The sequence below is a fragment of the Manacus candei genome, unplaced genomic scaffold, assembly GCF_025592945.1.
Source record: "Manacus candei isolate 608988 ecotype Guabito, Panama unplaced genomic scaffold, ASM2559294v1 h1tg000033l, whole genome shotgun sequence".
Classification (NCBI taxonomy): Eukaryota; Metazoa; Chordata; class Aves; order Passeriformes; family Pipridae; genus Manacus; species Manacus candei.
This window is the reverse complement of record NW_026138081.1, coordinates 5,665,670-5,693,515: the sequence shown is the minus strand read 5'-3', so window position 1 is coordinate 5,693,515 and position 27,846 is coordinate 5,665,670. Positions and strand designations below refer to the sequence as shown.

Genomic DNA, 27,846 nt, shown 5'->3' with positions numbered 1-27,846 from the left:
CATTGGGAGCTTCTGCAGGGGAGAGCTGAGCATTAGTGGTAGAAGCAGAGCTACTAAGTTGGAACAAATGTCAGATCCATTTCTAAGTGTGATGATAGACAGGTATATATTTGTGCATTACTGCAATGAACTGAATTTAAATGGGTGTCTTAGGGCTGAAAGCTATGTTGGTGACCTGAGTTGCCCTTATTCTAATTTTCTGTTTGTTTCAGTCTCTCTTGTTCCTGTCACTATGCCAAGATGACGTAGCTGAAGCTGGGGAGGGAGGCAGAGACCAATCAATACATAAAATCTATATTTCTGCTGGGGAAGAAAAGAAACAAAATTCACAAGTCTAATGATTCTTTCTCTAACAAATGGACTCAAACTGTTAGGAAAGAAAAAAAACACTGGATGTTCTTGAGTGTGAAAGATCCAGAGCAGAGAAAGTAGGTATCTCCTTACTTCAGAGCTTTATCTATCAGCATGTGAATCTGTGAGACTTCTTATCTCAGAAAAAAATATGAGGCTACATCCTAAGATTGGAACGTGGTTTTAATCGGTAACTTAATTTTTAAGCAATTAATCTTAAGGTGTCTGGAAACATAATGATGAGGGAAGAATAAATGCTGGGAGTTACAAATGATCTCTGATAGGTAAGAATTGTGATCTACAGAAGCAAGTGTCTGATGCTAGAAATGCTGAAAGCATTTTAGCCTGTGTAGTGCCTTCACTGAGTGTGTCAACAATGGGTTGAATGCCATGTGACTCCTGGCAGATCCACATCTCTGGGAAAGGAAGGATCTGGCACAGTGTAAGCTCTGTTGATAATGTGGTTTGTTGAACTTTCAACTGTGCATCTGTTACTGTGCTTTCCATGCGGTCATGCTTAAACCCATGAGGAACTATCAACCCCTTTGCTGTTCTCTTCAATATCTTCTACTAGTGATTTATTTATATTGGATACTCATGCAAGAAAAATGGCTTCCTAGATGCTGGTTGCTGCCTCAGGGTTTAGAATGCATGAGGAGCCCAGTGTAGCCTTCCAGAGTGAATTATAGGCTTTGCTACAGGTTATCTTTTGCTAGGTACAAAATGTTCTAGACATCTGTTCTTGGCTCATCTGTGTGTCTTGCTCTGTTTGGAACTACTTGGAGCTGATGGTTTTATAATTGCCCCATATTTGTCATTTCTCCCAGCCCTGGATTAGCCTGGTGAGTGTAAAAAGTGACAGAAAGAGAGGAGCAAGAGGTTAAGCATGAGACTAATCTGAAAAATCATCACCTTTGTCATTAATCTGTATTCTTGGGCAGCACCTGAGGCATGAGCCTCAGCAGTATGCTTCTAGTTGCATAGGAGGCCTAGGTTGTAGGTATTTTCAGGCAAGGCTGAGATCCTTTCTTAGCAAATCACTTATCTAAAAAATGAAAGGCTCTACTAGCTGCCTAAGCACAGATATCAAAAGACATTTTAGGATATCCGTCTGATCTCTGGATTCCTCTCAGGAAAGGTCGAGCTATTTTCCCTCATTGATCCTCTTTCATAGCTATCAAGTTTGTAGAGATGTCTTGACTATTTTAAGGCATTTGAGATGGCATGACATACCCAGAGGTTCTGACATGAGTGCTGCTTATGGGCTGGAGGAGTAACAATACTAGTTCTGCATTTGACTTCTACCACTTACTGTGCTGATGCATTTGGAGTGACAGAAGCCAGGTTAAAATCCCTGAGGGATTCAAACACAACTGCCGCTTCACATGGGTCTGCCAGAGAAGCAGACAGTGGGATTTGGTTGTTCTGGGTCTCTTGTGTGAAAACATTTAGGTTTTGTTTGAAATACTCAGCAGAAGAGTGGATGTTTCCAGTGGATCCTGGCTGTTCCAGGAGGTTGTCCAGGAGCCAAGCAATAGTGCTACTCACACTTGTTCTCTGGCCCGCTGAACAGATATTTTATATGAAAGAAATCTGTTATTTACTTTATATGACTCTAAAGCTGCTTCACCAGGAAATGAGAAGGCCTGACTCCAGATACACTATGATGGGGTGGCCAGGCTGCTTTCCTCTGAGGCAGGTGGAGAGTCAAACCCCCTCTGGCAGGCTGAGGTGGTCAGAAAGTTGGTCTGTATCCTCCCAGACTCTGGTTATCAGGTACAAGCAGAAAGCACTTGTTCCTTCTGGGAAATAGAGGCCAACCTTGCTCTTCCCTCCTCCTATATGTTTGTTTTCAATCAGGGAATTTTTAGATAGATGTCAGGCTTTGTTGCCCTGAGAGGATCTCTACTGCCCTTTCCTCCTTACGTGTCTACCTAACCTGGAGAGTCAGTTACTTGTGCAGCTTTTTTTCTGAGTCTGTCCCAGCACTAATACAAGGGCTAGTATGTCTTTAGAGCAACCCTGTGTTGGAGACATTGTGGAAAGGTGGGAAGGCAGCGCTGGAGGTTTTCATATCTGTGGAGGCTGGAGCTAAAAATGCATGTCCCAAGCTGAAATCCACCCACCATCTGTCGCCAGTTCTAACATTCATTGTTCTTGATTGCAGTGCCATTTGCTGTACTTCTGTTCACTCTAATTTTTATGGCTGCTTGTTTTCCAAGACAGCTGGCTATCTTCTCTTTGACAGTTCTTTGGGATGTGGAACAGACCTATTTTCTGCTGCTGGAGCACTATGCCTCTTCTGCTTATTACTGGGAGAAAATTTGGGGCCAGGACATTGAAAAAATGGGTTGTGCTGAATTGAAAGAGAACACATTAAATCCAGTGTAAGCTAAGAAGAAACAGGGGCAAATTAAATAGGTCCATTTCAAGCTCAGGTGTTCTTGGGACCATTAAAAAGGAAGTACTATAAATCCATTTTTCTCCCTACGTATCTCATAATATAAGCAAAAGCTTTGGAAGGATAAAAGAATGCAAAGCACATAGATCTATGAAAATTGCAATTGTTTTTATTGTTGAGATCAAATTCTGCCTCCTCCCCTGGGCAGAATGCTGCTGGCAGGAGAGGCTCTGCACCATGGTAGCTAGAGGCCTTGGCAAGCAGGCAGGACACCCCTGGGGGGCAAGGGAGGACAGAAAGGTGTTCATCCCAGCACCCTGTTAATTGGATTGGTCGTACATCCCCCTGAATGCTGTGTGTGTACTCTTCTGTTCCTTGTATTCAGGCAGAGCTAATAGGAAGGAACGTGTCCTCTGAGAGCTGAATTGGGATGTAAGAGGAAAGGGGGATGGGAAGGGAAGGACTCCTTTTACATCTCTCTTTCACAGTTTTCAACGCCACAGGATGAACTAAAGCTTTTTCAGTGCTCTTTGAAACACCTTCTGTCAGAAAGGCAAGGAAGCAGGAAGCAAGTAAAAGTGACATCCTACCTTCCGAATCCATCTCTGCAGTAAAGTTATGCTAGGAGGCTCACATGTCTATCTGTGGCTTTTTAAGTGCTGTTTGTAATATGGCATGTTATTGAAATGCTTCAAGGATTCCCTTTGTAATGTGTAATTACTCTGAGATATGCAGTTCAGTGCCTATTGCAGCTGCTGTTCTAGCTAATTTTAATACAGTTAAAGCCGTTGGTGGATCAAAGAAATTTATGCAGATGAAATTTTAAAGCTAGTGTAATGAACAAAAATTAATAGTCTCTAACACATCAGGTACTTAAAAATCCTGTACTTGGTACCTCTGAACTTGAATTCTGCTTCTCGTACCCACAGGACTTTGAAGCGTGTTTCTAACTGTCTGTTACCTCTCCCAAGATCTCAGAGGTGTCTCATTAAAGCTGATGTTCAAGCCTATTAAATACATGAATGTAGCTCCTAATGATGCATCTCATTTGGGTGAGTTGGCACCAGGAACTGGCAGGGATCATCGCTGCTCTGGTCCCCCAGTGGCTGGGATAGTGAAAGCCACCCAGAGAAGTGCAGGATAATACCTTCTGTGTTGGGAGATAAAAGGCAAAGTGTCTTGAAAAGGCTGCTGAGTTCCCGGGGCACGCCAACCTTGTCACCTTCTCACCTACCAGCTTCCCTCCCTCCTTCCTGAAAAGTGCAGCCTCAGCTCCTGGAGATTGCAGATGGGAGGCATCTGTCCTTGAGCTCTCAGTCTCTCCAGACAGTTAATTATTAATCATCACAATATCCCTTATGTCAAGCATCTGCACTGCCCATGAAACATGGAGAACCGTTTTATCAGTCGAGTCAGAAAGGTTTTAGTGTTCTGCCACTCATTGTAAGGCTTTTGTTCTGTCAAAGAACTTAAGCAGCCAGAATTATCTTACCTGACTCCCACACCAGATGACCTGGTACTAGCAGGGGCAATAAATGTGTGAATTGGAAAACCAGAAAAGAAAGTTAAGCTTGTATCACGGATCCTGCAACAGAACTGGTGCTGTACCATTGGATATATTTACAACTGTAATGCTACTGCAGTTATAGGTATACTGCCCATTATGAGCACCTACTTGCTAGGAAAAATACCTCATATTTAGCTCCCTTGAAAGATACCTGCTGGGCTATTAAATCCTGAGGGGCACAACTAATTTTCTGTGACTGTTGGCTGGCTGTTGTGCCTCTCTTTGGTTTGTTGGTGCTTACCGTTGCTCTAGAAACAGAGAAACACAAGGCTATGTAGAGCTCTAGGACTTGCCTGCTCTCTGATTCAGCTTATATGCTATCCTAAAAGAGAGATTGAGAGGAGGCAGACCAAAGAGTAGGCATGAAAGAAGAACATCATTCAACTTGTCTCAAGGCACTTCTTACTGTTGGGAATATTCAGACATGAGAACCTGATGCCTGACTCCTGCTAGCTGGGACAATTCTAGTGGAAATGGAATGGCACTGGCACTTTATTTCTGGTTTAGGCAATATGATGCTTTCCTGCCACCATTTAAAATCGTACTGTGGGAAGCCTTGGGTATTGCAGGTAAGTGAACCCATTAAGACAGATGATACGTGACTTAAATTGTGCTCTTTAGGATCCCTAGGACATGGTTAGGTCCTCAAGTATTTCTGTCTTCCCTTCCACCCTTCCTTCTATCCCAGGATGTCTTCACGCAGAGTGAAAGAAATTATGGTGGATCTGACAGGATGTTTTTTCGTCTCAGCAAATTCATGGTAGATTGTCACTAATTAGCACAGCAAGGCTCAAAGTCATTCTTACTTCATTCTCTACTAAGGTATCAGGATTGTAGAAGACCAACTCTTATTTACATGTAATAATAGATGAAGATGTTTTTTCCTCCTTTCAGTTCAAACATAACATTGTGTTCAATGACACCACAGTGTTTTGAGGAAAGTACAAGTGCTTTGAACATGTGGGAATCAAAAAGCTCTAAACAGATTGTGTCATGCTGCCAACAAAGCATGTCCTTGGACCCTAGCCGAGAACAACCAAACCTTCATTTTGAGTAAAGCACTGGATGTTGAGAAAGAGAAATACAAAAACTTTAGTCCTAGTTCCCATCTCAATTGCATTTCTAACAAGTCACTTCAGTCTCATTATCTTGAGTCATCTCACCTGTAAGATGCTCTTGTTGGGGTGGGAGGAAATATTTGTGGGATGTTTGGGAGGTTAAAACCCTAACTGCTTTTTGGCATTAGCATGTAGCTGCCTGTTTTGATGTGACTCCCATAGGAATGGGAGGTAGCAGCAGGGTTTCTGGGTGGTGGGCTGAGGGGCAGCAGCCCTGCATCTTGCTGGCTGGCTGCCTGACCTTTGCCCAGGTGAGCACATGCCCTGTTGCCACCTTACTCCTGCTTACCCTGGCAACTGTTCCTAGCCTTCCTGTCAATAAGGGGGTGGTGGTTCCACTCCCTTCTCAACAGAGCCTGCCTGGCACAAATGAGATTTTCTGCAAGTAGTCAGCCACTACACCTGCTCCTGGCCTTGGCCTTTACTGCCCTTTGATCAAAGATAGCAGATGAAGTATTTAGAGACAGCTGCTATTTCTGTCATTAGCATCTAGACTTCCTAGGAGAAAATTGCTGAAATCTGTGACAGCTGAAATCTGAGTCAGAGGAAGCTTTTTACTTCAGCATGTACAAAAGCAAAGGGAGAGTGAAGTAAGGGGGAGGGAAAGACAGTGCTCAATTTGCTATTCATTTAATTCAGGAAAGCCCAAGCAACTCAAGATGACGGTGTGCAAATTGCAGACACGTATGTTGCTGTGTGGTGAATATTGTTCAAGGGATTGAAGGTGCAGAAGTAGTGGGTAAGAAAACAGTGCAGTATGAGGGGGCTGTGTGCTGTGCTTTGTGACAGGACACATTAGCTCCCACTGAGCAGTTCCGTGCTCTGGACCCTGCTGATGGTACTTGACAGTTTAAAGCAAATGTGATTATCTCCATGTTGTGCTGCCATTGCAGGTGCTGGAACAGGAGAATACTCAAGGGATTTGCTTAGCCTTTGCTACTCCAGCACATGATCCTTTCTCAGTCTTTTCTAGTGTATTTCCCAGTATTTCTCTGGAGAAGGAAAAGGCTGTCATTCCCATTCTGCAGCTGAGGCACTGACATGCAGAGAGGCTGACTTGTCTCTTTCTAGGACATGAGGAAATGGAATGAAGCTGTGTCAGGGGAAGTTTGGATTATATGTTAGAAAAAGTTTTTTACTGAGAGGGTGGTTGGTCACTCTAACAGGCTCCCCAGGGAAGTGGTCACAGCATGAACCTGACACAGTTCAAGGACTGTCTGGACAACATTTTTAGTCATTATTGTTTAGTTTTAGGTAGTCCTAGGAGAAGCAGAGAGTTGGACTTAATGATCCTTACGTGTTCCATCCAACTTGAGCTATTCTATGACTCTATGACTAGGTAACTTGTTGCTGTGCAGTCTCTTGGGGTTTGATGTGGAGTTATGATTGTGAGACTGTTCTTACTCTTTTCCAGCTGCAGCTGCTGAAAATGCTCTGATTTCTTTTTAAGGACTGTGATAGATGTTTCAAAGCAAAGTGCTTACATGAGGCTTCCTGGTTTACCTGTGCTCCCCTTTGATGGAATTCAGATAGCTTCCAGCACTGAAAGGAACTGTGGGTCAGAAGCACCCTTCCAGCACTCAGTCTTTTCAAAATGAAAGTGCAGGCTTTCTGATGCTATTGTGATTTCCAGTTTGAAAGAAAACTCCTAGGATCAGAGATGGTTATTCCCAAACCAATTTATTTACAGAGCACCTCTGGTAATATAATTCAAGAGGCTTTCTAAAAACATCTCACTTAGTAAACAGGGGAGTAAACAGGGGCGGATGAGTCAGAGCATGAACAATTAATGCCTCCGTTGATTCTCATGGCTTTGTATAAGCTTTGGACTGAGATAGGAAGAGGTAAAGGAGAAACAGTCAGTCCTAGTTCTGCCCAATGACTCAACAACAGGATTAGATATATGTTAATCCACCAAAATTTATCCTCTGTTTTACAAATAAGAACAATTGCTCTGAACCAGCCTGAAGTCTTTATGCTGACCAGTTTACACAGGTTATCATTTAATTTGATGGCCAATAGATTTGAAAATATTCTTATGTTTTACTTGGTACTTGTCAAAATAAAATGCTACCTAGGATTTTGGGGGGATAGGAACACGTTACACACTGAGGTTACAGGAGGTGATGTGGTTAAACACTGCACGCACATATGTGCTCTGGGGACAGCTTGCCAGGCTGGAGGCTTTTGGAAAGAACTAGTCTAGCAAAGGGCTGGGGGGCGGGGGGGCCGTGCAGAGGGGAGAAAGCATCTGCCAGTGAATAGATAGATAAAGATTGTCTGTGCTGCTTTTAAGAAGCACCAATCATCTTTGTAACTTTGACAGGTGGCAATGGGGCAGAAGAGGAGGAAGAGGTTCAGAGAATTGTGTGGGTGGGGAAGAAATTAATCCTAATGAATTGGAAGAGCAAATCCACAGTGGGCAGAAAGCTTTGGACTTCTGCCCTGCTGGATATGGATAAATGCAAGAGAATCCCTTTTGCACGCAAGAGCTAATTGGGCAATTACAGCATAATCTGAAAACCTTTGCTTAAACTGTATCCTGGCTATCAAAGTGTGAGGCAGATTCTCTTCCAGGGGGTCATAAGGCTTGCTCAGAGTCTTTCAGGTGGGTGAAAGCTCATCTTTGAAACAGCTCCCTGCTTTATATTTCCGAGGTTTCCTTTCAATGTTTTCATTCTTATTCACAGAAAAAAACACACAAGCATTAAAAATGGCTGAACTGGCTGAGACCAAGCATCCATCTAGTCCAATTTGATTATTCTTCCCTCAATGCCTGCTTGTGGAGATGGAGCAGCACAAGCATATATGACACTTCTTTCTAACATGGTCACATATTTTTTTGCTCTGAGTCGTCTCTGAGCTTGACCTCTGCCTCTTTACTAGTCCTCTATGGCTCTTTCTTTCATTCAGTTTTCCTGAACAAATGTAATCTTTTGTATTAATAGTCCTTGCAGGGAGTTTGCAAGTAGGTGTACTACATAGTAGTGAAAAGCTAAGTACTTTTTTTTCTCTCTCTTTTTTTTTTTTTTTTAATAATGACTTCATTTTGATAGGTTTTATATCAGACAGAATAGTTAGTTCTTATCTACTTTATTGCACTACCTGCAGAACCTCACTGTATCTCTTTGCCTCATGACTAGTTCAATCCTTACAGATGTTTTCTGGAAAATGTGATCAAAAACATTTTTGAAATAAGTTAACTATGTCAATGAAATCACTGCTTTCTCCAAAAAATGTCAAGAGGTGAGTGTCACAGGACATCCCCTTGCAGAATTCATGTTGATCCTTACCTGAAAGATCAAATTTATTGCCCATTAATGCTATATTTTGTTATTGTTTCTACTAATGAATCCAGTTTGGATTCCAGGCTTGCAGAGGTGTTTTTCCCTGGCTCTCATATGGACCTCTGAAGATTAGCGTTACACTTGCTACACCGGTGTTCAGGTCCCAGAGACATTTTACACAAAAGGCTGCCCACAATCATTAACAATTCAGCTATTCTGTCCCTGTGGTTTCTCTGTTACTCTTGGGTAAGTGTTGTTCTGCCCCTGGAATCCTCCAGGGCCAATTCTGTCTGTGTCGTACACCCATCCATGTCAATGTTTAACAAAGCCTCTTCTGATTTCCTCACTCTTCCCACTCCTCATACAAAAATAAAAGTGGAAGTTTCAGGCATGGGAATCTCACCAGTTTTTTTGTGGAAATAAGAAAGCTCTGATGGAAAGACTGAATTTATTTTCTCTGCAACAGTGAGTATCAGGTTTGAGTTCTTCTACAGCTTTGCTATCACTTGCCCCTAAAGACTTTTCTTCTGACATGTTGGAGGAAGAATTGAAGAAATAAATGTTACTGGAGAGGCTATTCTTATAATTTTTAGGTCTATCTAGAAGGTAAAAGTGACAATGTTTTTTCTGCTTTTGAAAGCACAGGGTCCTGAGACAATTTGAATGAGGAATGATCAGTAAGAGTGCTCTCTGTCTGCAGTGCTGTCTGCTGGATACCCTGTGGTTTTCCCACCCCTAATTTGTGTATTCATGTTGTCTAAATCTTTTATGTGATTATGCATTTGAGCTAAGATTTGAGTGCCACAATGCCAAGCAGTTCCACATTCCAAAAAAAACAGAGCATCTGGATGCTTCTAAAATTTTGGCTATTCTTAAAGCTTTAAGACTGAAGACTGGTTCCTCTTTACTTCAACCATCTTCCGAAAGCTCATTTGTGACATGAAGCATGTTATTCTCCATCCCATCTCTCTGCTGAACCTAGTTGGCGTTCTTTCTCTTAGGAAGTGTTTTTCTTCGGAATTGGCGTCAACACAGAAATTCAGCATCAGGCCGGTCTTGCTCATCCACTGTGTATTGCCATTTGATCACATGGATAAAACGGAGCATGTGACTCGCTAGGACTGAGTTGGAAGGGAAAGCAAAGAAGGTATCTGCAAACACGGATGCACAAACCACAATGGTATTAGTGCTCAAGTGAGGTAGAAACCATGGCTACACAATTGTACAAAATAGGAATGAAGCTCATGTCACACTGGGTGGTCTTTTTTTACAAAGAGAGAGGAAAGAAGATGCATTGGTGACTAGTATTTCTCTATTCAGCACTGTTTTCATGCTTGGTTACCTGAATGTTGCTGCTGCTGCAGGGTAGCAAACCAAGCTGTGTATTTACTCTCATTGTTCACAATGTACAAATACACCTTGGAGGATAAAGTAAGCTGAGAGTTAAAATATTTGCATCCTCTGTAGTTTACTTGCTGAAGAAGGTTCTCTTCTGAGCAGACTATTGCCACAGAAAGCAAAGGCATTCAGCTGCACAGCTGTGCAAGTGACTATATTCTGGGAGAGGATGATAAGGAGAAAATTGTTCCTATAAGGAGTTTTGCCAAGGACCAATCTACAGTGCTGCACCTTTGGTGCCATACTGGGCTTGTTTCTAGGCTTGGTTACTAAAATAGCATATGTGAAAGGAGGCTGATTGTCAGTCTACCCATGGTTGGCTTTGTACACACTCTTGGGCATGTTTGCTTATTGCTAGCAAGCCACCTGAGGGAAACCAGAGAGTTAAAATGCTGCTGTTCTCTAAGGCTTTGTTATATACATACAGACTGTATTTATGCTTGCACATGTGATTCACAAGCAAATATGTCCTATTTGCTTGTGCAAGTTTTATCCATGTTCTCCTGTGGAAGGAGGTAATGCTCTCCTGCTTACAGCATGCTGGTGTTTGCCTTGTCCTTCTGTGAATGTTTTATTTGTGATACCAACTATGAGCCTCAATCATGAACTGGGATTCCACCATGAAGACACTTTATAAATGGGAACCAGAGAAAGAGTTCTGGCTCCAAAGAGATTATGAGCTACTTTTCATCTAGATCTGATAGGAAGCATGCAAAGAGTCTGGCTTATGGGCTCTATCTGGTGACACTAACACCTCCCAAGATGAGCTCTCCCAGTCATGCAAGCATTCCTTTGGTCATGATGACTAGTTTAATACTACTATTTTGGGGTTTTTATCCCTTTTTGGTCTCTTCCAGTGTGAGAGGCTAAGCAAGATTATTGTGGTGCTAAAAGGAAGCACAGTAAAATGAATTATATAAATCCTACTGAACTCATTTTATAGAGTAAATGGAACTTTCACATAAGATGAAATATATCAGGCTGGGCTGCTGATCTTATTTGTTTGATGAATCTGTTTACCTCTTACATGCATCCATCTAACTCAAGAGAAGGCAGATACATGGAGTGGGAACTGAATGGTCTCAGACCTATCCATTCATCACTTGCATGATGCATTGCTTTCATGGCTAGAGTGTCAAGATTACTTCCCTGTTATACAGGAATAGAAATCTTTCTTTTCTCTTGGTTTACTGGATAATTAGCTTAATTTATAGCTTTATGACCACTTGTATTCCCTAGCTTGCATTTGTGAACTTAGAGAAAAGCAGCTCAGGAGAACTGAAATCCCCATCTGTCCCCCTTCATGTCTTGTGTGAGTTGTGTCCATATCTAAGCTAAGCCCGACTGTATGGGGTTTTGCCTTTGTTCTCCTGCCCTTTGGATCACTCTGGAAAGAGTGTGGTGATTTTTTTAGTTCTTTGGTTGTGTGGGAAACATTTTTGGGTCAATATGGAATACGGGTTATGTACAGTGTCCTATTAAGAGCATGGGCTATTTTTTCAGGTACTAATCAAAATGGGTGTGTGCTTAGAGCGTGCTTCTTCACTCCTAGAAATGAGTTACAATCTACTTTTAAAAAAGGTGGTGGGATATTGTTGGATAATGCTGAATAAGGCATAGATATCTGGGCATCTAGAAGCTTCTTACAAGGGCCAATCTAGGGAGATAGTTTAATCTGAGAGCAGATGTCTTTGATATTAGAGGATGTTGTGAGCTAGATGAGACATTACAGTGCTTACCTCTTTTTCTTACATCACAGTTCAGCCTGGCCACAGTTGAGGTTAGATGTCTGCTCTGCATGCTGGAGAGTTTTTTGGCAGCTCTCTGAAGAATCTGGCAGACAAACCCATTTGAACACCATGGTAAAAATATACAACCCTTTCTCTTTTCACTAAAATAAATAGGAGCCAAGATGTAGTTGCAGTATCTAATGGATTTTTATAGAAAGAAATGCAAATGGAGGTGGGGGGGAAGGGGAAGAGAGGAATATTCCCAGGGAAACCTGCTACATAAGGCAAAATCTTCTTGGTTTTACTGAAGTATTTCCTTATCTTCCCTCTTCCCCTTCAGTCCTTGATCTTATTGGGTACATTTCAGATGTGTAGATACCTTAAGATGCAAGTCCATGAAGGAAGCAGTTGTCTTAATCACTGGGGTCATTTCAGGTCTGTTTCTACATGTATACAACACACAGCAGACTAGCACAGAAGACTTGCTTTAGCACAAGTGTAAAATTATTATTGTGCCCAGCAGAAAGGAAATATTTAGGGCATCCTGAACACTAGTCTAACTCATGCTGTTTAAGAGGTGGGGGCAAGGAGAAGAAAGAAAGGATAACTTAGTGTTTTCTGAAGAATCTTCACTGGCATGTTTGTGCCTCTCCTTTTGCAATGGTGTGTGTGTGACTCTTGGGAGAAGCAAGCATAAAGGCTGTCCCTTTGAAGAGACAAACATCTGCACTTTAATCTGAAATTATTTTCACCCAAAACAGTATCTTCATAGTACTAATCACTGATGATTTGTTGCCAGGCACTGCTGCTAACAGCCATCTCTGTCTTTCAGTAAGGGATGGCTATTAAATGCCTTTAGAGCTGCACATCAAACCTGCTCATTAAATAAAGACAGAGGAAATCCTTGGAAAAAAACACCATAAAATCCCTGTAGCCCCCAGACAAACCAAAGCAGAGCACATTACATCAGAGTTGCTAAGATATTCCCACAGCTTTTTTATTTTTTTTGTCAGCCATAGTGGCATGCTGCATGTATTAATCACTCTGTTGCATCTTCATTTGGGAGGGGGGGAGTAACCTTACAGCACTTTCTCAGCATCAAATAGGTAAATGTCAACAATAGAAAATGGTTACTCATTTCCAAAACTATTAATATTTAGTATCTTTGGTCATTTTAAACAGTGCTATAATTGCTCAGCATAGAAGCCCTTGGATCATAGGTTATAAACAACTTTCTGTCTGAACTTCCCTGATTGCTGTTTCTGTATCAGTTTTATGCTTTGTAGAAGATTCCAAAAACCGAATTTGGCATTGGACTAGATTATAGAGCTACCCCTTTTTGAGACAGTTCCCTTCTCAAGGAGATGTTCCTTGCTTTACTGGTTTTTTTTCTTTCCTTCTTCAGACCAGCAGAAACTGTAGTTTTGAGGGAAGATATATTTGAATCTCCATGGCACGACAGCATTTTATCATTGCTATATTCAAGTTCCTTACTTTCTGTTTATCCCTTAAATCTAATCTGGAAATATCACTGCAATGCGATTCTTCAGTAGCTGTGCTGGAACAGAAGAGAGAGAGTGTACAATTATGGCAAAAATGCACACATATCCTTTTACTTGTAGGAAAAGATAATGCAGAGAGATGAGACACTGTATGAAATTGGCACTATATTTGAAGGCATGGCCTCTGGAATCTCTCCAGGAAAATAAATCTCAGCTCACATTGTGAAAGGGTTTCCCCCATCTATGCTGCAGAATAGATTCCCTTCTCAGAAGCTTAAAGATAAATATTGATTTTTTTGCAATAGCAAACTAATGTTAGTGGCACACAGTCAATTTCTGTCATGGGCACTATGAGGTATTTTGAACCCCACCAAAACCAGCATGGAGTACAGATTCCTTAGGTGCAAACAGCCCAATTCTTTTCTGATCTGCTGTTGGCTCACAGGACAGGCACAACTGTTTTTGGCAAGTGAATGGGAATGATACAACATATAATTTTGACCTTACATAGCCCTTGCAGGGAGAAGAGATCTGGAGAGTATTACATTCTTTTTTTATTTTTCTGTAAGGATCCAGATTCACCTGTGGGTAGGTATAACTCCTGTCCATGTGGTTGGTGCTAATGCTGCCATTAGGAACCCCTAGGCCCCTAAGGCCTAAGTTTGTGGACTTCAAGCAGCACACAATGTGTTTGAAAGGAGAGCTGGGATCTCCATCTCTGTCTGAGATCCTTTTTATCTAAGTATCTGAGTATGGAGCTCACACTGGAGTGGAGTGGGAAGGTCTTCTGTTCAGATTTCTGATAATGATGGTGTTAAACACTTTAGGGTATATGGGGATTTGAAGAAGAATTTGGAGTATCACAGTTTTGAATTTGAATCTAGTATCCTGCTGATGAAATTTTAGTTTTGAACTAGTGTGGAGTAAATCTGGAGTATGTCCATAGCAGATCAGGGAATATCAACCTCCCAAAGTCCTTGTTTGACATCCTAGCTATGGGACTATCCTTCATCAGTTTTTCTATAGATGTTCAAATATGCTTTCACCTCTTGCTGGAACATAACATTTTTTTCTCTCCTTTCTTTTGCGCAGTAAATTTATTTCCTTTAATGTCTATGTGCCTCATTTTATTTTTTTCTACTGAAGATGTCAACTTTTGTCTAACAAATGTAACCCTGCCAGCCTGCAGATTCCTTTGAAGTTGTTTGCTGTCTCCCTTGGGTCTCTACACAACAGGTTGAAAACAATATGTTATTGTGCTTTGCATTAATGGAATGGAACAAAAGGAACTATTTATTCCATTGCCTGTGGAGTTCATGGTCCTTCTGTGATATCATAAAGGGACTTCTTATCCCTTTCTGACGGCTGTAGTTGCAATTACTTTGTTGTTACCTCAGTCTTCTCCAGGTAGTTATCCACATAGAAACTTGGCAGAAGTCAGAAGTTGTTTTAACCAGTTTTTTATACTTTCTTGGTATAAAGAGAGATGTTTCTGCCTCATGTATCTAGGAGGCTGTTGTCCTTGGTGAAAGCATTAATGAACTGGATTGCAATGTAAATATGGGTATTCCTTCCACTTGGCAGTCATCCCTGAGAGTTTTCCTCCCCACTCCTACCTTAGCACAGTATGCCTTCAGACAGTATCCCTGTTATGATTTGGTTATTAAAATTATTAGAGATGCCTCTGCCTGAATTAAGGTGCAAAAGTCAATAGTATGGGTTTTATTTAACAGTAAATGTGAGGCAGAGAGAGAGAGAGAAAGAAACAGGAAAAAGGAGGGGTGGGGAAGAAAGAGAGTTACAGAGAGATTAAATAGAAAATATATCACCACTCTGTGGAACCCCATGGAGTCCCATAGGTCCTCTTCTTCTGGTCTTCCTGGTGGTGAGGGTCCCACAAAACATAGAGTCCAGTGGATTAATGTACAGTCAGGAGATGCCCAGGCACCTCCCCTGGGAGGGGGAAGTTTTGCAGTCTCTTGATACAGACTACGGATATGTTGCCTTGGATCATGTACAGTCCTCTGGTGGTAGAAGGCCTCAGGAATGAGTCTGAGGGGCGCTTTGGGGGTCTTTGATGGTTTATGACCCTTCTCAGCTGCCTCTCACATGAATGTCCTGTGTGTATGTGGTCTTCCAGGAGGTCAGGGATTACTCTTTCTGGTTTGTGTGGAGAGATTTTACCATCACACACCCAAAACCCTTCTCCTCCTTCAGCTAGGGCTGATTCTTAGCACAGCTGCTGAGTTTGGCTTTCTTTGTGGATAAATTCTTCTTCCCCGAGGCTTGTTTACTTCTCATAGGCCTGAGATAATTGGACAATAGTCTTATCTCAAGTTCTGGCCACAGTCCAAATTCCAGTTAGGAGGCATATTCGGGATGTGGGGGTGAGGGGGTGTGCTTCAGTGGTTCTTTGCAGTTTGACAAAAAGTCTTTCTATGATTTTGGCAATGTTTAAGACAATAACAACATTTCAGTTCATCACAATCACTTAAGGAGCAGTTCCTGCCAAAAGAAAGTTGAAAGTGGCCTGCGTGCAGCTGGTCAAAATTTTCAATGTCGTGTGTCTGATGAGGGAGGCTTTATTGTTAGTCTGTTGCATCCCTTCAGAATGGTGACAGCCTGGAAATTTTGGAGATGATCCTCCCTTTTCCTACCACTTGCCTAGAGGATATCTAGAGTGATATGTAGACTGGAGTGCATTTTCAAAGGATGCACTGAATGTCTGTTTTCTCTCTGTAATGCTGGACATCAGGATGGGGATTGTCTTTTCTTTGGAGAGAAAGACTGGTAGAGGTCCACAGACAGCAAAGTATCCTTACCAACAAGGAAAAAGACATGTTAATGTTTCTTGATCTAAGCAGGACCTAGCCACAGCATTACTCCTCATCTGAGAAATCATTTAACAGGCTTATTCATTATTACAGTTCTAAGTTACATCCTTTCTACAAAATGAAGGACAGAGAGCCCTGAGGCCATATTGCTGACCCTACCATTTTATGTCAGGGTCAAGGCAGTTCCAGAGCCAAAGCATCTGCACTGTGCTTCAGATACCTCCTGGTAAACCAAGCTGTAGGGTATTTATCTCCCTGCATTTTTTTTTTTTTTTTTTTTTCAAATCACCTGAATCTTCTTTGGTGGAAAGCCTCCTTCTTGACACATTTAAGCCTGGGCTGAGGGCTGACAATGCAGATAGGTGTGCTGAGTCTGAAGTATGCTCAGCTGAGATGTTAGCAGCCTCACTGACATCAGCAGAGGAAAACATTTCGTACCATTCAATACTGTGTCATGCACAGGCACACTAAGGCTTTCTCGATATCTGGCTCTCAGTCATACCAAAGTTTTCTTGTTCTTTTTTGCTGCCAGCAAACTTCTAAGCACTTCGTCAAAGTCCCTCCTCTTTTTAAGCTGAGTATGTTGCTCCTACTTGAGTCTTTTGTATTGTTCTTAAGAAGTCTTCTCCCATAATTCATGTCAGCCCTTCAAATGTTTGCAAATTTGTCATCTGCAGTCATGGCTTTGCCAAGCTATTAGCTCTTCTGAATTAATTCTTTTATGTCAGTCTCTTCATATCCCTGATCATTTTGCTGCTATTCTTTCTGCATACCTCTCAATTTGTCATCGTGAATGCATCTAAGGCAAAGGTATTATCCTTTCCTAAGTTTCTAACACATGTGAGTTTCTCAGGTACATTCCATGAGGTTTCTCAGGTACATTTCAGTGTAAACCTGCAACGGATGTGCTTTTTTCTGCCTTCATATACTTGAGATTAAGACTGTACGTGAAAGTTGTCAAAATTAAGGAGACACGGCATGTGAAGTGGTGTGCAATAGCGTGGATAGTCCTTCTGCAGGGCTGCTTATGAGACCACTGTGTGTGACAGGCTCTTGGCACTGGCACATGCTCCAGCAACTCCCCCTCAGTGATTTCTGTTTGATGTCCCCAGTCCTACCCTAGCCCCTTCAGCTGAATCCTTCAGGCACAGTCAGTAATGAGGTTAAGGGAAGCAGGTGGAGGTTGGGAAAATGTCATATTCCTTCTTGTATGCTGTAAACAGTTTACTATAAATACCATCTTGTGTGCACAGACAGCCAAGATGGGCCATTAGTTATGACTGGTGTGACAAACTCTTGGGATGGTGGATTCACTTTGCTGGTTTTGTGTGAACCTTTGAACAGAAGAGACAGGGATGGTCATTCTGCAGGGACAGAAAATAGTTGTTTAATTTAGCCAGCTAGTTGTCCTATGTCATTATTGGTAAGACAGGTTCCCATTCAAGTGGCAAAACATAAGTTGGATGAGTGTTCACTGTCCTCAACAAGAGTTAACAGTGGTAAATGTGTAAACTTCCTCACACATGTAGCTGCAGAAAGGAAGCTCTGCTCAGGACAATGCCTGCCACTAGTGTAACAAGGTAGAAAGTGGAACAGTAATGGAGAGAGCAGAAAATTGTAAGAGACTTGAAGTAATACCAGTATATTGAGCCAGAACTGTGCCTGCCCATTTATAGAATAAGGCTGTAAGTGAAAACACTGGAGGTATCTCAATCTCACAGCTAAATCTTGTTTGTGATTTTTAATTTAAAATATTCTGAGTACACCTAAAAGTTAACTGCTGAAATGCTTACTGTTTCCTTTCCACAGTGTGATTAATACTTTCTTCTGTCCTGCTGTTCTTCCAGTAAAATCGCATTGCGTCACAACATTGAAGCATAAGTAGATTTCCAATCTCTCTCAGCAGCAGCATCAGTTTTTAATCCACATACAGCATTTTAGAAGCCTCTGAAATAAGCTCTTTATGCTTCATGATTGTAAAGATTTTAGTGTTGGCTTGTGCATCAGGCAATTCAGAAGCATATTATAATGTCTGAAAAGCCACAGTAAACTCTAAAGAAATTCCTTTCTGAAAAGACAGCTAAGGAATGTATTTTGTCCAACCTGAGAGGAAAAGAGCAGAACCTGGCTGAAGTAGAAGAGCTGCTGAGAGAGAGTTGGTTGTCACAGTCCCACAGAGGGTTGGCTTGTCATTCCTTTAAGGGGTGCAATTGAGCATCTTGCCTTGTGTCTCTTCTCTTAGAATCTGTGGGTTTGTGTGAGAGAATATGTTTAGCAGTGTAAGTTTTAAGTATCAGGCTGTCATTTTGCAGGAAATTCCTGTTCTAAGAGAGTGTATTAACCTGAGGGATGGAGAACTGTCCTCGACAGAAGCTCCTTTTATTGAAAGCACAGCAGAGAAGAGGCAGTTGCATGCCAAAGGGTGCCTTGTCTTTTTCTTCTTTCTCTAATATGACTTTGCTCATTCTTCAGCCAGTTCTCCTGTCCCTGTCCAAGTGTGAAGAGGGGTCCTTGTGTGGGGTCCTTGTGTAGCCCTGTATCCTTGCTTCATCAGAGCTACGTCAGGCTCTCTGGCTGCACTGAAGCTGCAGATTTCTCAGTACTTGAATGCTCTCCTGGAAGAAAACCTGTAGTTCCCAAGCTTTGATCAGTTCTGTCAGTTGGGTTATTTGCAAAAAGGCCAGTGCCTACACTCTGGGAACTGTTTTTCTTGACTCTTGAAAGTTATTGCCTATTGCAGCTGGAGGCTGAGCCTGTTTGTAAACATAGACCTGCTTACTGCAGTATTTTGTTTCTTTAACACTGTCTGGCATTTTAGGTGAAAGTTAGCATACCTGACTAAAGCAGTACCTTTGGCTAGCTGGATTTGGAGTGACCCGATGGCCTGTCACACCCTGGTCCATGACTTGCAGATTGACAGCTTTTGACAACAGTGATGAGGACCTGACATAGGAGGTGATCCTTCAGGCAGGAAGAGTCATGTCCGGGGTGTGCTGGAGTGAGAACTTACCCAGGTCGTTTTTCCCAAGTATGAAGTACCAAAGACGGTGTTGTAAGTTTGTAGCTATTTGCTGAAATCAGATTTATTTAGCAACTACTGGTGCATTTTTTTTCTCTATGTTCATACAGAGTGTAAGAAAGGATGGCCTAGCATCTATTCAGTAGTGGATGGATCAGGTGGAGTGGAATATCCCACCTATTGGGGTGATAAATATAATATTGCTTAGTGTGTTGGCTGCTCAGAGAAAATAATATCTGAGATACTCATGGAAATAGTCTTGTCTCCAGAATTCAGGAAGCTGTTTAGTTAAATTGCTCAGCACAGTGATGCAGGAAAGATTTTGATGACACACCGTGGAAAATAATAGTCTGAAGTAGGGAAGCAAAGAGAAAGTCAGTGACAGAAACTTCAATGTTAGAGTATGATATTAATTGATGGTAGAAGTTAGTGGTTACATGGATGGGCCTCTTCTGCCTGGAAACCCATGTTTCTGGTAAGAGTCCCCAGTAACTCCTGCTTTGAAAAGTCCCAGGATGATATAATCTGCTAGTATCACATCATCTGCTTCTCCATCCTAGACCTAACAGAAGCATACCAGTATAACAAAGCTTTTTAGTTTCTTTCCTTTTTGGAAAGTTAGGGCATGGTTCACTGTTCCAGTGAGACTTTCACTTTTAACTCTGTGTGATGGATAAATGAAGTGAATAACACAAGACCTGAATCCGAGTATCTCCCAGAATCTAAACCATCTCACCAGTTATTCTGATCTCTGAACCAAACCAACAGGAAATCAGAGAAGACTTGAATAAAATCTCAAAAATTTCAAATTCTGCTTCATCAGAGACCTTAATTAAAAGCTATTAACTGACAGACTACAAACTGTAGATGCAGAGGTTCCTCTCTGAGTTTCAATTTTGAGTCCTGGGCTATCTGCTGCCTTTATGAAGCTATTACAGTCTGGTTAGCTTTCCTTCCTGCCTCTCTTGTGTTCTGAGCAGTTCTCTGTCTCTGTTGAAGATGAAAATGAGACAGAATGCTCCAAGTCCCTCTGAGTAGGGTTTAGGGCATGATTTTCCAGGCAGTATGCAATGCAGACATGAATCATAACTCCCTTTAAGATACTATTGTATTCAATTCCCTGGGTCTTTTCATCTGACTGAACAGGCTGCAGATTTTTGTTTTTAATCTAAGCAATAACCAGTTTACTCCAGAGATGAGTATTTGCTGATTGTTACTGCTGTTCTCATGCTCAGAATGGCAAACCCCTTGGAAAATGAGGCCAGCTTGTGCATGAGTGTACAAACCTGGTTTCAAATCTGGCTTGGATTCTCTCTTCCAGCTCAGCAAGTGACTGACATGTTCACTTTGGCATAGCTTCCTCCCGAGACAAGCCGTGGGCTGTGCCAAAGTGCTGTGAGGCGTTCACTGTGTGTTCAGTCACACACCGGAGGCAGACTCTACAGCACCCTGGAGACATGGGTGAGATGAGGACAGTACAGCCATGATTCAGAGCTGCCTTGTACTTTGGTCTTGCTATCAGTATCATATCAATAGAACCAAGATATAAATCAGACCCCACTTCAATTACACCCTTGTGTTACTGAAATTATTTGAAAGAAAGTACTAAATCAGAGTAGCTTCAGTTCAATTTAGGTATAGCTGAGGTTTTTGCAATTCCATAATAGTTCATTAAGGAATTAATACTGAAAAATACACCATTTAAATACAGAAAGGTCCATGTGATGGTTGTAATCTTGCAACACCTGGCATCAGCCAGTGAAACATTCCTTTAACTCTGGTGGAACCTCCTCATCACCTGTGCTTCCAGAGCTGTCCTGCAGCCTGGTTCTCTGCTCCTGGAGTTGGGCAGGGTGGATTCCAGGGGCTGAAGTTCTGTGCTGGAAACCAGGGTAGTTGAGGCATAGGGTGGGCTTGTGATCTGACAGTGCTCTGTAGGTATGAGGTGATCAGGTCTCAGCACATTACCCTAAGAAATAATCAAGGAGAGGTTTTTGGAAGAAGAAAATGGTATAGCTGCAAGTGGCTTTCAGTTTCACTTTCTTGTTTGAAATATAAAGCATGATGCAGATGAGGCTCTGCAGATAGCCCTGATTTTGATAACTGGCTAGAGCATTTCTAATTTAAAAAGTCTTCCTTCTCTTCCTATTAGTTACCTCTCTAAGCAAAGCAGCTGGCGTGACCTGGGCATGTTTTGCTTGTATTGTTGCTGTGAGACAATAGCTCAGCCTGAGGGAAGAAGACAACCTACTTACCATATCATCTGGGAGTTGTTGCAGTAGGACTTGAGAAACCAGTGTTTCTCTGAAGAGAAACTTGCAGAGACTACCTGACACTATCTGAGGAGTTAACCCAGATAGTTAAAATTGCACCTTCAGTCAGTTTGCAGACCACACCAAGTTGAACAGGAATGTTGATCTGCTTGAGGGTAGGAAAGCTCTGCAGAGGGATCTGGACAGCCTGGATCGATGGGCTGAGGCGAATTTTATGAGGTGCAGTAAAGTGAAATGCTGGGTCCTGTAGTTGTGTCACAACCCAATGCAGTACTACAGGCTGGAGGTAGAGTGGCTGGAAAATTGCCCAGTGGAAAAGAACCCGGGGGTGTTGGCCAACAGCAGCTGAACATAAGCTAGCAGTGCCCAAGATGCCACGAAAGCCAATGGCATCCTTGCTTGGATCAAAAATAGTGTGGCTGGCAGGACCAGGGAAGTAATTATTCCCCTGTACTTGAGTGCTGGTGAGGTGGCACATCAAATCCTGTGTTCAGTTTTGGGGCCCTCACTACAAAAAAGACATTGAGATGCTAGAGTGTGTCCAGAGAAGGGCAACAGAGTTGGTGAAGGGTCTGGAGCACAAGCCTTATGAGGAGAAGCTGAGGGAACTGGGATTGTTTAGCCTGGAGAAAAGGAGGCTGAGGGGAGACATCATTGCTCTCTACAACTACCTGAAAGTAGGTTGTAGTGAGGTGAGGATTGTTCTCTTCTCCCAGGTAACAAGTGACAGGACAAGAGGAAATGGCCTCAAGTTCTGTCAAGGGAGGTTTAGAATATAGAATATATATAGAAAAATATCCTCACAGAAAGTGTTGTCAAGGATTGGAACAAGCTCACAAGGAAGTGGTGGAGTCACCATGGCTGGAAATATTAAAAAAATGTGTGGATATGCCACTTAAGGACACAGTTTAGTGGTGAACATGGTAGGGTGCCATGGCTGGACTTGATGATCTTAGAGGTATTTTCCAACCTTAATGATTCTATGATTCTACAAGATTTGGGAGATCAAAGAACTAAACCGAGAGTTATGTGTCCAGGGAAGACAGGCTTTTGTCCCTGTGGTAGTTTACTTTGGCTGAACGCCAGGTGTCCACCAAGGCTGCGCAGATCTCCCCCCCCAAAGGGAAAAGGGGAGATGAAAAAAAAATGTAAAAACCCGGGATTTACCAAGAAAGGCAGTTTTATATTTACATGGAGAAAAAGGAAAAAACTAATAACACTACAAACACATAGGCAAAGGAAACTAACAGTAAAATTCTACTTCCCACAGTAAGCGAAGTGCTCTTTCTCTTTCTTCCAAGGAGCAGCCATCCTGCTGGATAGCTATCACGGAAGAGAGCGAGCTACTTCCTCCTCCCCTCTTTATATCTGAGCTGACGTAACATGGTATGGAATATCTTCCGAGTCAATATGAATCAGGTGACTTATCCTAGGTTTCCTTCCAGGAAAAGGAAATAAACCCACTACAGTCCCCTGGTGTCATATGTGGCCTCCACCTCTGTATCTTCTTCCCCAGTTAGAGTAGGGATGTTCCTGGTGCAGAGGACAGGGCAACAGAGATCTGTGGAGAAGGGCAGTAGAAGGCAAGGGCACCTAAATACTAGGCCTGGTGTTCACCAGAGGGTTCACCGCTAACATGCTGTCCCAGCTGGCAGAGGTTGAGAGCTACCTGACCCAGCTCCAGTTTAATGCTCTGATGTATCCTAAAAAACAAGAGTTTGCATAATTCAAGTAAAGAGGTAAGTGGAGGTTACACAAGGTCTGCAGAGAGCAGTGGGCAGGGGTCCAGCTGGGGTCAGGTGGTTTGCCCTCCAGCAGCAATACATCATTTGTGATAAGAAAACTTGCAAAGAACAAGTAGCATTACAGCATTTTCTGGAGGGAAATGGAACTGTACTCTGGCTGTACTGCCAGAGGCAAGCATTTTTGGGGACATGGTTTAAGGTATCAAGATTGGCTATACATTAAGTCAAGCCTGGGACTACGCTTTTCATAACAAAGCTACTGTGTTTTTTCACAGTAGCAGTGGTCTTGCAGAAAACATTTTCAGGTGATTTACGGAACTACTGCAGTCATAAATACACAAGCAAGCAGTGTGAGTACAGTAGTTGGAGTATGCCAGACCTCCGGTCACCTGACAGCAGAGGGGTTCTTACTCATACCATGGCAGGTCAGTGACACCAGACACAGGGAAGGTGCAGCTTACTCTGGCTCCACAAGAAGCTGCCTTCAGACCCAAAAGAGAATTTTAGTTTAATGAACCTGTCATGTCCTTGTACAGGAACAAGTGAACAACACTCACTTTCCTTGCAGTGCTTGATTAAAGCAAGAATTTAGTTGCTCTGAGTTACCAGAGATATATCTTCACTGCACAGCAGCTGTAAGTGAACTGTAAATATACCAGGCATGTGCAGTTTGCTCAGTGCCTGAAAACATAATTTCTGTAGCAGCACAGCTCTGCAGCTGACCTAATAAATGCTGGTGCTGGGCAGGGCTAATTATCTCCAATGCAGCACTGCCCTGGCATGGCTGTACGGCTTCCCACTCCAGAATTAGCTTAGCTGGGACTTGTTTGGGTGTCTGTGCTGTCCTTCACGGTATGGTGGAAATGGTGGAAGAGCATCACATGCATACACTAGACTGCAGCATTACTCTGCTCTAAATGTAATGGGGAAGTGCTGGGCTACAGAGCAACAGTCACTTAACAGCTCCTCTTGAAAATCTGTCTGACTTGGATGAAGGTTTGGTCATCTTGGACCTAATTTTGGAACATCAAGCCCTTGTCTCTTCTGAAATCAGTGCTTGATAGTATATGGTGCCACTGAACAAAATGTTGACTAGCATGCTCCAAGTTCCTTTTTTTTTCTATAAAGCAGTAAACAATGTTTGATAGATAATTACCAAATAGTGCCCCTCTGACCTATCAGGGTAACAGACCTGTGTCTCTATGATCTTTTTGCTTAAAACCAAAATACTAATAAGTAGATGTTGGGAGGTGATGTAAAAAGGTGTGCAGAAAATAATTGGGGATTCTCTTACTCCAGATTTTGAGATCAAATAAGGCAAGTGAATTGATAAAACTGGCTCAGTGTCAGGTATTTAAGTGAGAAGATAGATAAATAATTGCACATCCTGTAGCAACTGGGTTTATGGAGGTTCAGGTTGTTATATCTTAATACAGGTTAGTGCCTTATGTGGAAAGGATTAGATGAGCATTTTTGGAGACCTAATTCCAGCTAGCTGTATAAACACAGTGCCCACTTCTGTTGGTCTGTAAGGAGTCTCAATTTGTTTGTCTCTAGATAATTTCAAAATCACTCTTCTCCATAAGAGGAACTGGGAAGATAGGGGATATATCCTAGACCAAGATCATTTGTTTCTTTTCCACTAATGCTTCCCAATTCCCACTTTTCTTTTACTTTAGTACTGGATAAATGAATACACCTCCACCTTGGGGATTGGTGTCTTCCACTCTGGCATCGAGATCTACGGCAGAGGTATGAAGTATTTCCTTTTCACTACCTGCAGAATATGGGACAATATATGCCTAGTCTGATATGGAAAAGTATCCCAAATTTACAGCTTTTGGCAAGGAATGTTTTGAAGAATGAAAAACTCAGCCAGTTCTCTTTTTAGAGTCCATTGTGCAGTCAAGGAAGAACTTGTGCAGTTCTGTCATGAACCATGTAGCCCTTCTTACTTTTAGCATGTAACTGCAACCTCTAGGTGTGTGCAGGTGTGAGCAGGATGGCAGATAGGAGGAGCTATGTTGGAAAGCCGTTCCAAGAGTAGTGAAGGAGAGGGATAGAGAATGGGAGAAATGAAGGAGGGCGAAGAGAGGCAGATCAGTAGTGTTTTAAGATCAGTGGTGTTTTAACACCTGCATATGTGTTTATGCTAATTCCTTGTCAGGGTAAATCCATTTTCCAGTCATTCTTTATGAATGCCTATGGTCTAGAAATCTTGTAATCTGGGTTTCCAGATTTTGGAAACCGTTCATTTGAAACAGCAGACTTACAGAGAAAAGAAAATGTCTTGTAAGACTTTTGAAATTGTCTGGATAGACCTAAAGCTGATTAGAGCCACCCACTGCAAAAGGTGAAGTCAAGGGATCTGGGGAAAAAGCTGTAGTGCAGTGAAGGATGGGCTAACATCACCGATTTTCTGTTTCCTCCTTCAACATTAAATGGGAATGGCTTGGGCTACTCACTCATGCTATTTTTACCCAGTGCGATTCAGTAGACAGAATCTCTGAGGTGCCACTTCCATCTCAAGCACAGAGGCTTTCACAGGCCCTGTGAGATGGCCTGTGGGACACCGTGAGGACCACAGCCTGTGTTTCACAGGCCATGCAAGGTGGCCTGTATGGCATGGAGGGACTGTGTGCTGAGGCAGCAGAATGCAATCAGCCTGGCTTTCTGCAAAGACTTCCTAATCACTGCCTGTAAATACCTCTGAAAGATTTGATTTCTCCCTATTCTAGAAAAGACTTCTTAAAGCTCTGTAGCACCACTGGCAGCCTCTCACAGTTTATCCAGATGCCTTCAATGCAGACCTTTCCACTGAGAGGAATTCACCTGGGTGGGCACAGAGGCAGACTCAGAGAGTTTTCCTGGTGCTGTAGGAAAACAGTAGTGTTAGCATGGAGGGAGGCTGTGAGGGCACCCTCAGTCTGATAGGTAACCAGGGAGTGAAAATGGCTTTCTGAGTCTGGCTGAAAAAGATTTTGGCAATAGCCCAGGCCCTGGTGCTGATGTTGAGCTATGCAGACAGCTGCCATAGACTTTTTCCTGACATGGCATTAATTCAATTACTCACAGCCTGTTTCTCTCCTTGTCAGAGTTTGCCTATGGAGGGCATCCCTACCCTTTCAGTGGGATTTTCGAGATCACACCTGGCAGTGCGGTAGAACTTGGCGAGACCTTTAAATTCAAGTAAGGGCCCTTTTCTATATCTTCTCCCCTGCCCCTGGTAGCCATCAATGTTGGAGGAGCAGGGATGTCCTGTCCTTTTGGTCCCCCCCTTCACTCTCCTCATAAGTGCCCTCACTGCACCCTTTACACGATCCTAATTCAAAGGCAGCCCTGCAGGGATTTTGGAGATAGATAAAAGAGCATGTACACCAATTAGGGAACAGTGCTGAACTGTGTTTGTCAGGGATTAAAAGCATGTTTACAAATGAGTGCAGTTCTCTTTTCCTATTTTTTTTGTTTTCTGTTCTCCCAGTTTCACCTGTTACACAGAGCCAATGCACAGGGGAAAAAATAAAACTTCTCTTTTTATGACTAACTTCTATTTGTGGATACTGCAAAGAGTACCTGAAGTCAACTCCTGTGTTTATTGTTGCTCTGTCACAAGGGACAGACTGGCTGCCAGAGGAGTCTGGGAGGATGCTGCATTCATGTGTTGTTCAAGGTGCTCGAACTGTGGGACTGTGGGTCAAGGAAATGCCCGTGGCAGGTGGCGCTTGACCTTCTCAGACCACCTGTTCATGTTGAAGGTTGTTGGAGACTTTTATAATAAGTGCTATTGAGTGAATATTGGGAGAAGCAATAGGTTTCTGCATGTTTTCACTCTGCTTCTTCCTGGCCCACCCCATGGGAACCCTCTCAATTGTGAAAAAAAGGTATCTCCTCTGTCATAATGGAAATTTCTGTTGTGGGATGATGGGCAGAGTGAGAGCAGACCCCCAGAGCTGAGACTGCCCTGGTGGTGAGCAGGAAGTTCTCGGGGCTGTTGCCTGTGTGGTAACCTGCTTTGTGGAAAAGCTGGGAATATTGTACCATTCTGTTAGTAAGAGTCTCTGATAGCCTCAGATATGATGTCCATAATGTTTAAGCCTCTCCTTCTTGCCAATGTCTGATCATTTTCTTCTCCCTTAGTATGTATCATGCTCTTCATTGTACCTTCCATGTTTCCTGTTGTGTGTTTTGTTTTAACTAGAGAATCCATTGCCTTGGGCACCACAGACTTCACAGAGGAGGATGTGGATAAGATTATGGAAGAGCTTGGCAAGGAGTACAAAGGAAATGCATACCACTTGATGCACAAGAACTGTAATCACTTTTCTGCTGCTCTGGCTGAGGTGGGCACAGATGTTTTTTTTTTTAATTTATTTTTTACTTCTTCAGATATGTAGTAGTGCTCACAGAAAGGGAACTGGAGTCAGCACAGCCTGCCAGATTGGAGCCCATAGCCAAATCTCCTGTCTCTACCCTTAATATTTTTAGAAGCCTTTTGCTGTTGAAAGGGATTGGATCAGGAGGTGGAGATATGGTAGGTTTATCACATGTTTTGTCTAAACTTTGTGGGAAATTAGGAGTGCCTGTAATTTGTTTCACTGAACAGGCACTGAGCAGGAATTGG

The 27,846-nt window shown here is 42.5% G+C and overlaps 1 protein-coding gene across 3 annotated transcripts in view; it reads left to right on the top strand.

The window, feature by feature from the left end:
- Nucleotides 1-27,846, top strand: part of LOC127472823 (deubiquitinase DESI2-like) — a 57,535-nt gene that overhangs the window by 9,340 nt on the left and 20,349 nt on the right. Inside the window, exons 1-5 of one of the 3 annotated variants that reach the window (XM_051791605.1) lie at nt 14,749-14,761; nt 22,782-22,866; nt 24,905-24,977; nt 26,321-26,414; nt 27,424-27,565. In XM_051791605.1, the coding sequence (XP_051647565.1) occupies nt 22,864-22,866; nt 24,905-24,977; nt 26,321-26,414; nt 27,424-27,565 (312 nt within the window). In that variant the 5' untranslated portion in view covers nt 14,749-14,761; nt 22,782-22,863. Of the gene's footprint in view, nt 1-14,748; nt 14,762-22,626; nt 22,867-24,904; nt 24,978-26,320; nt 26,415-27,423; nt 27,566-27,846 lie in introns of those variants that run through there. The other 2 variants (XM_051791604.1, XM_051791603.1) reach the window with 2 other exon arrangements.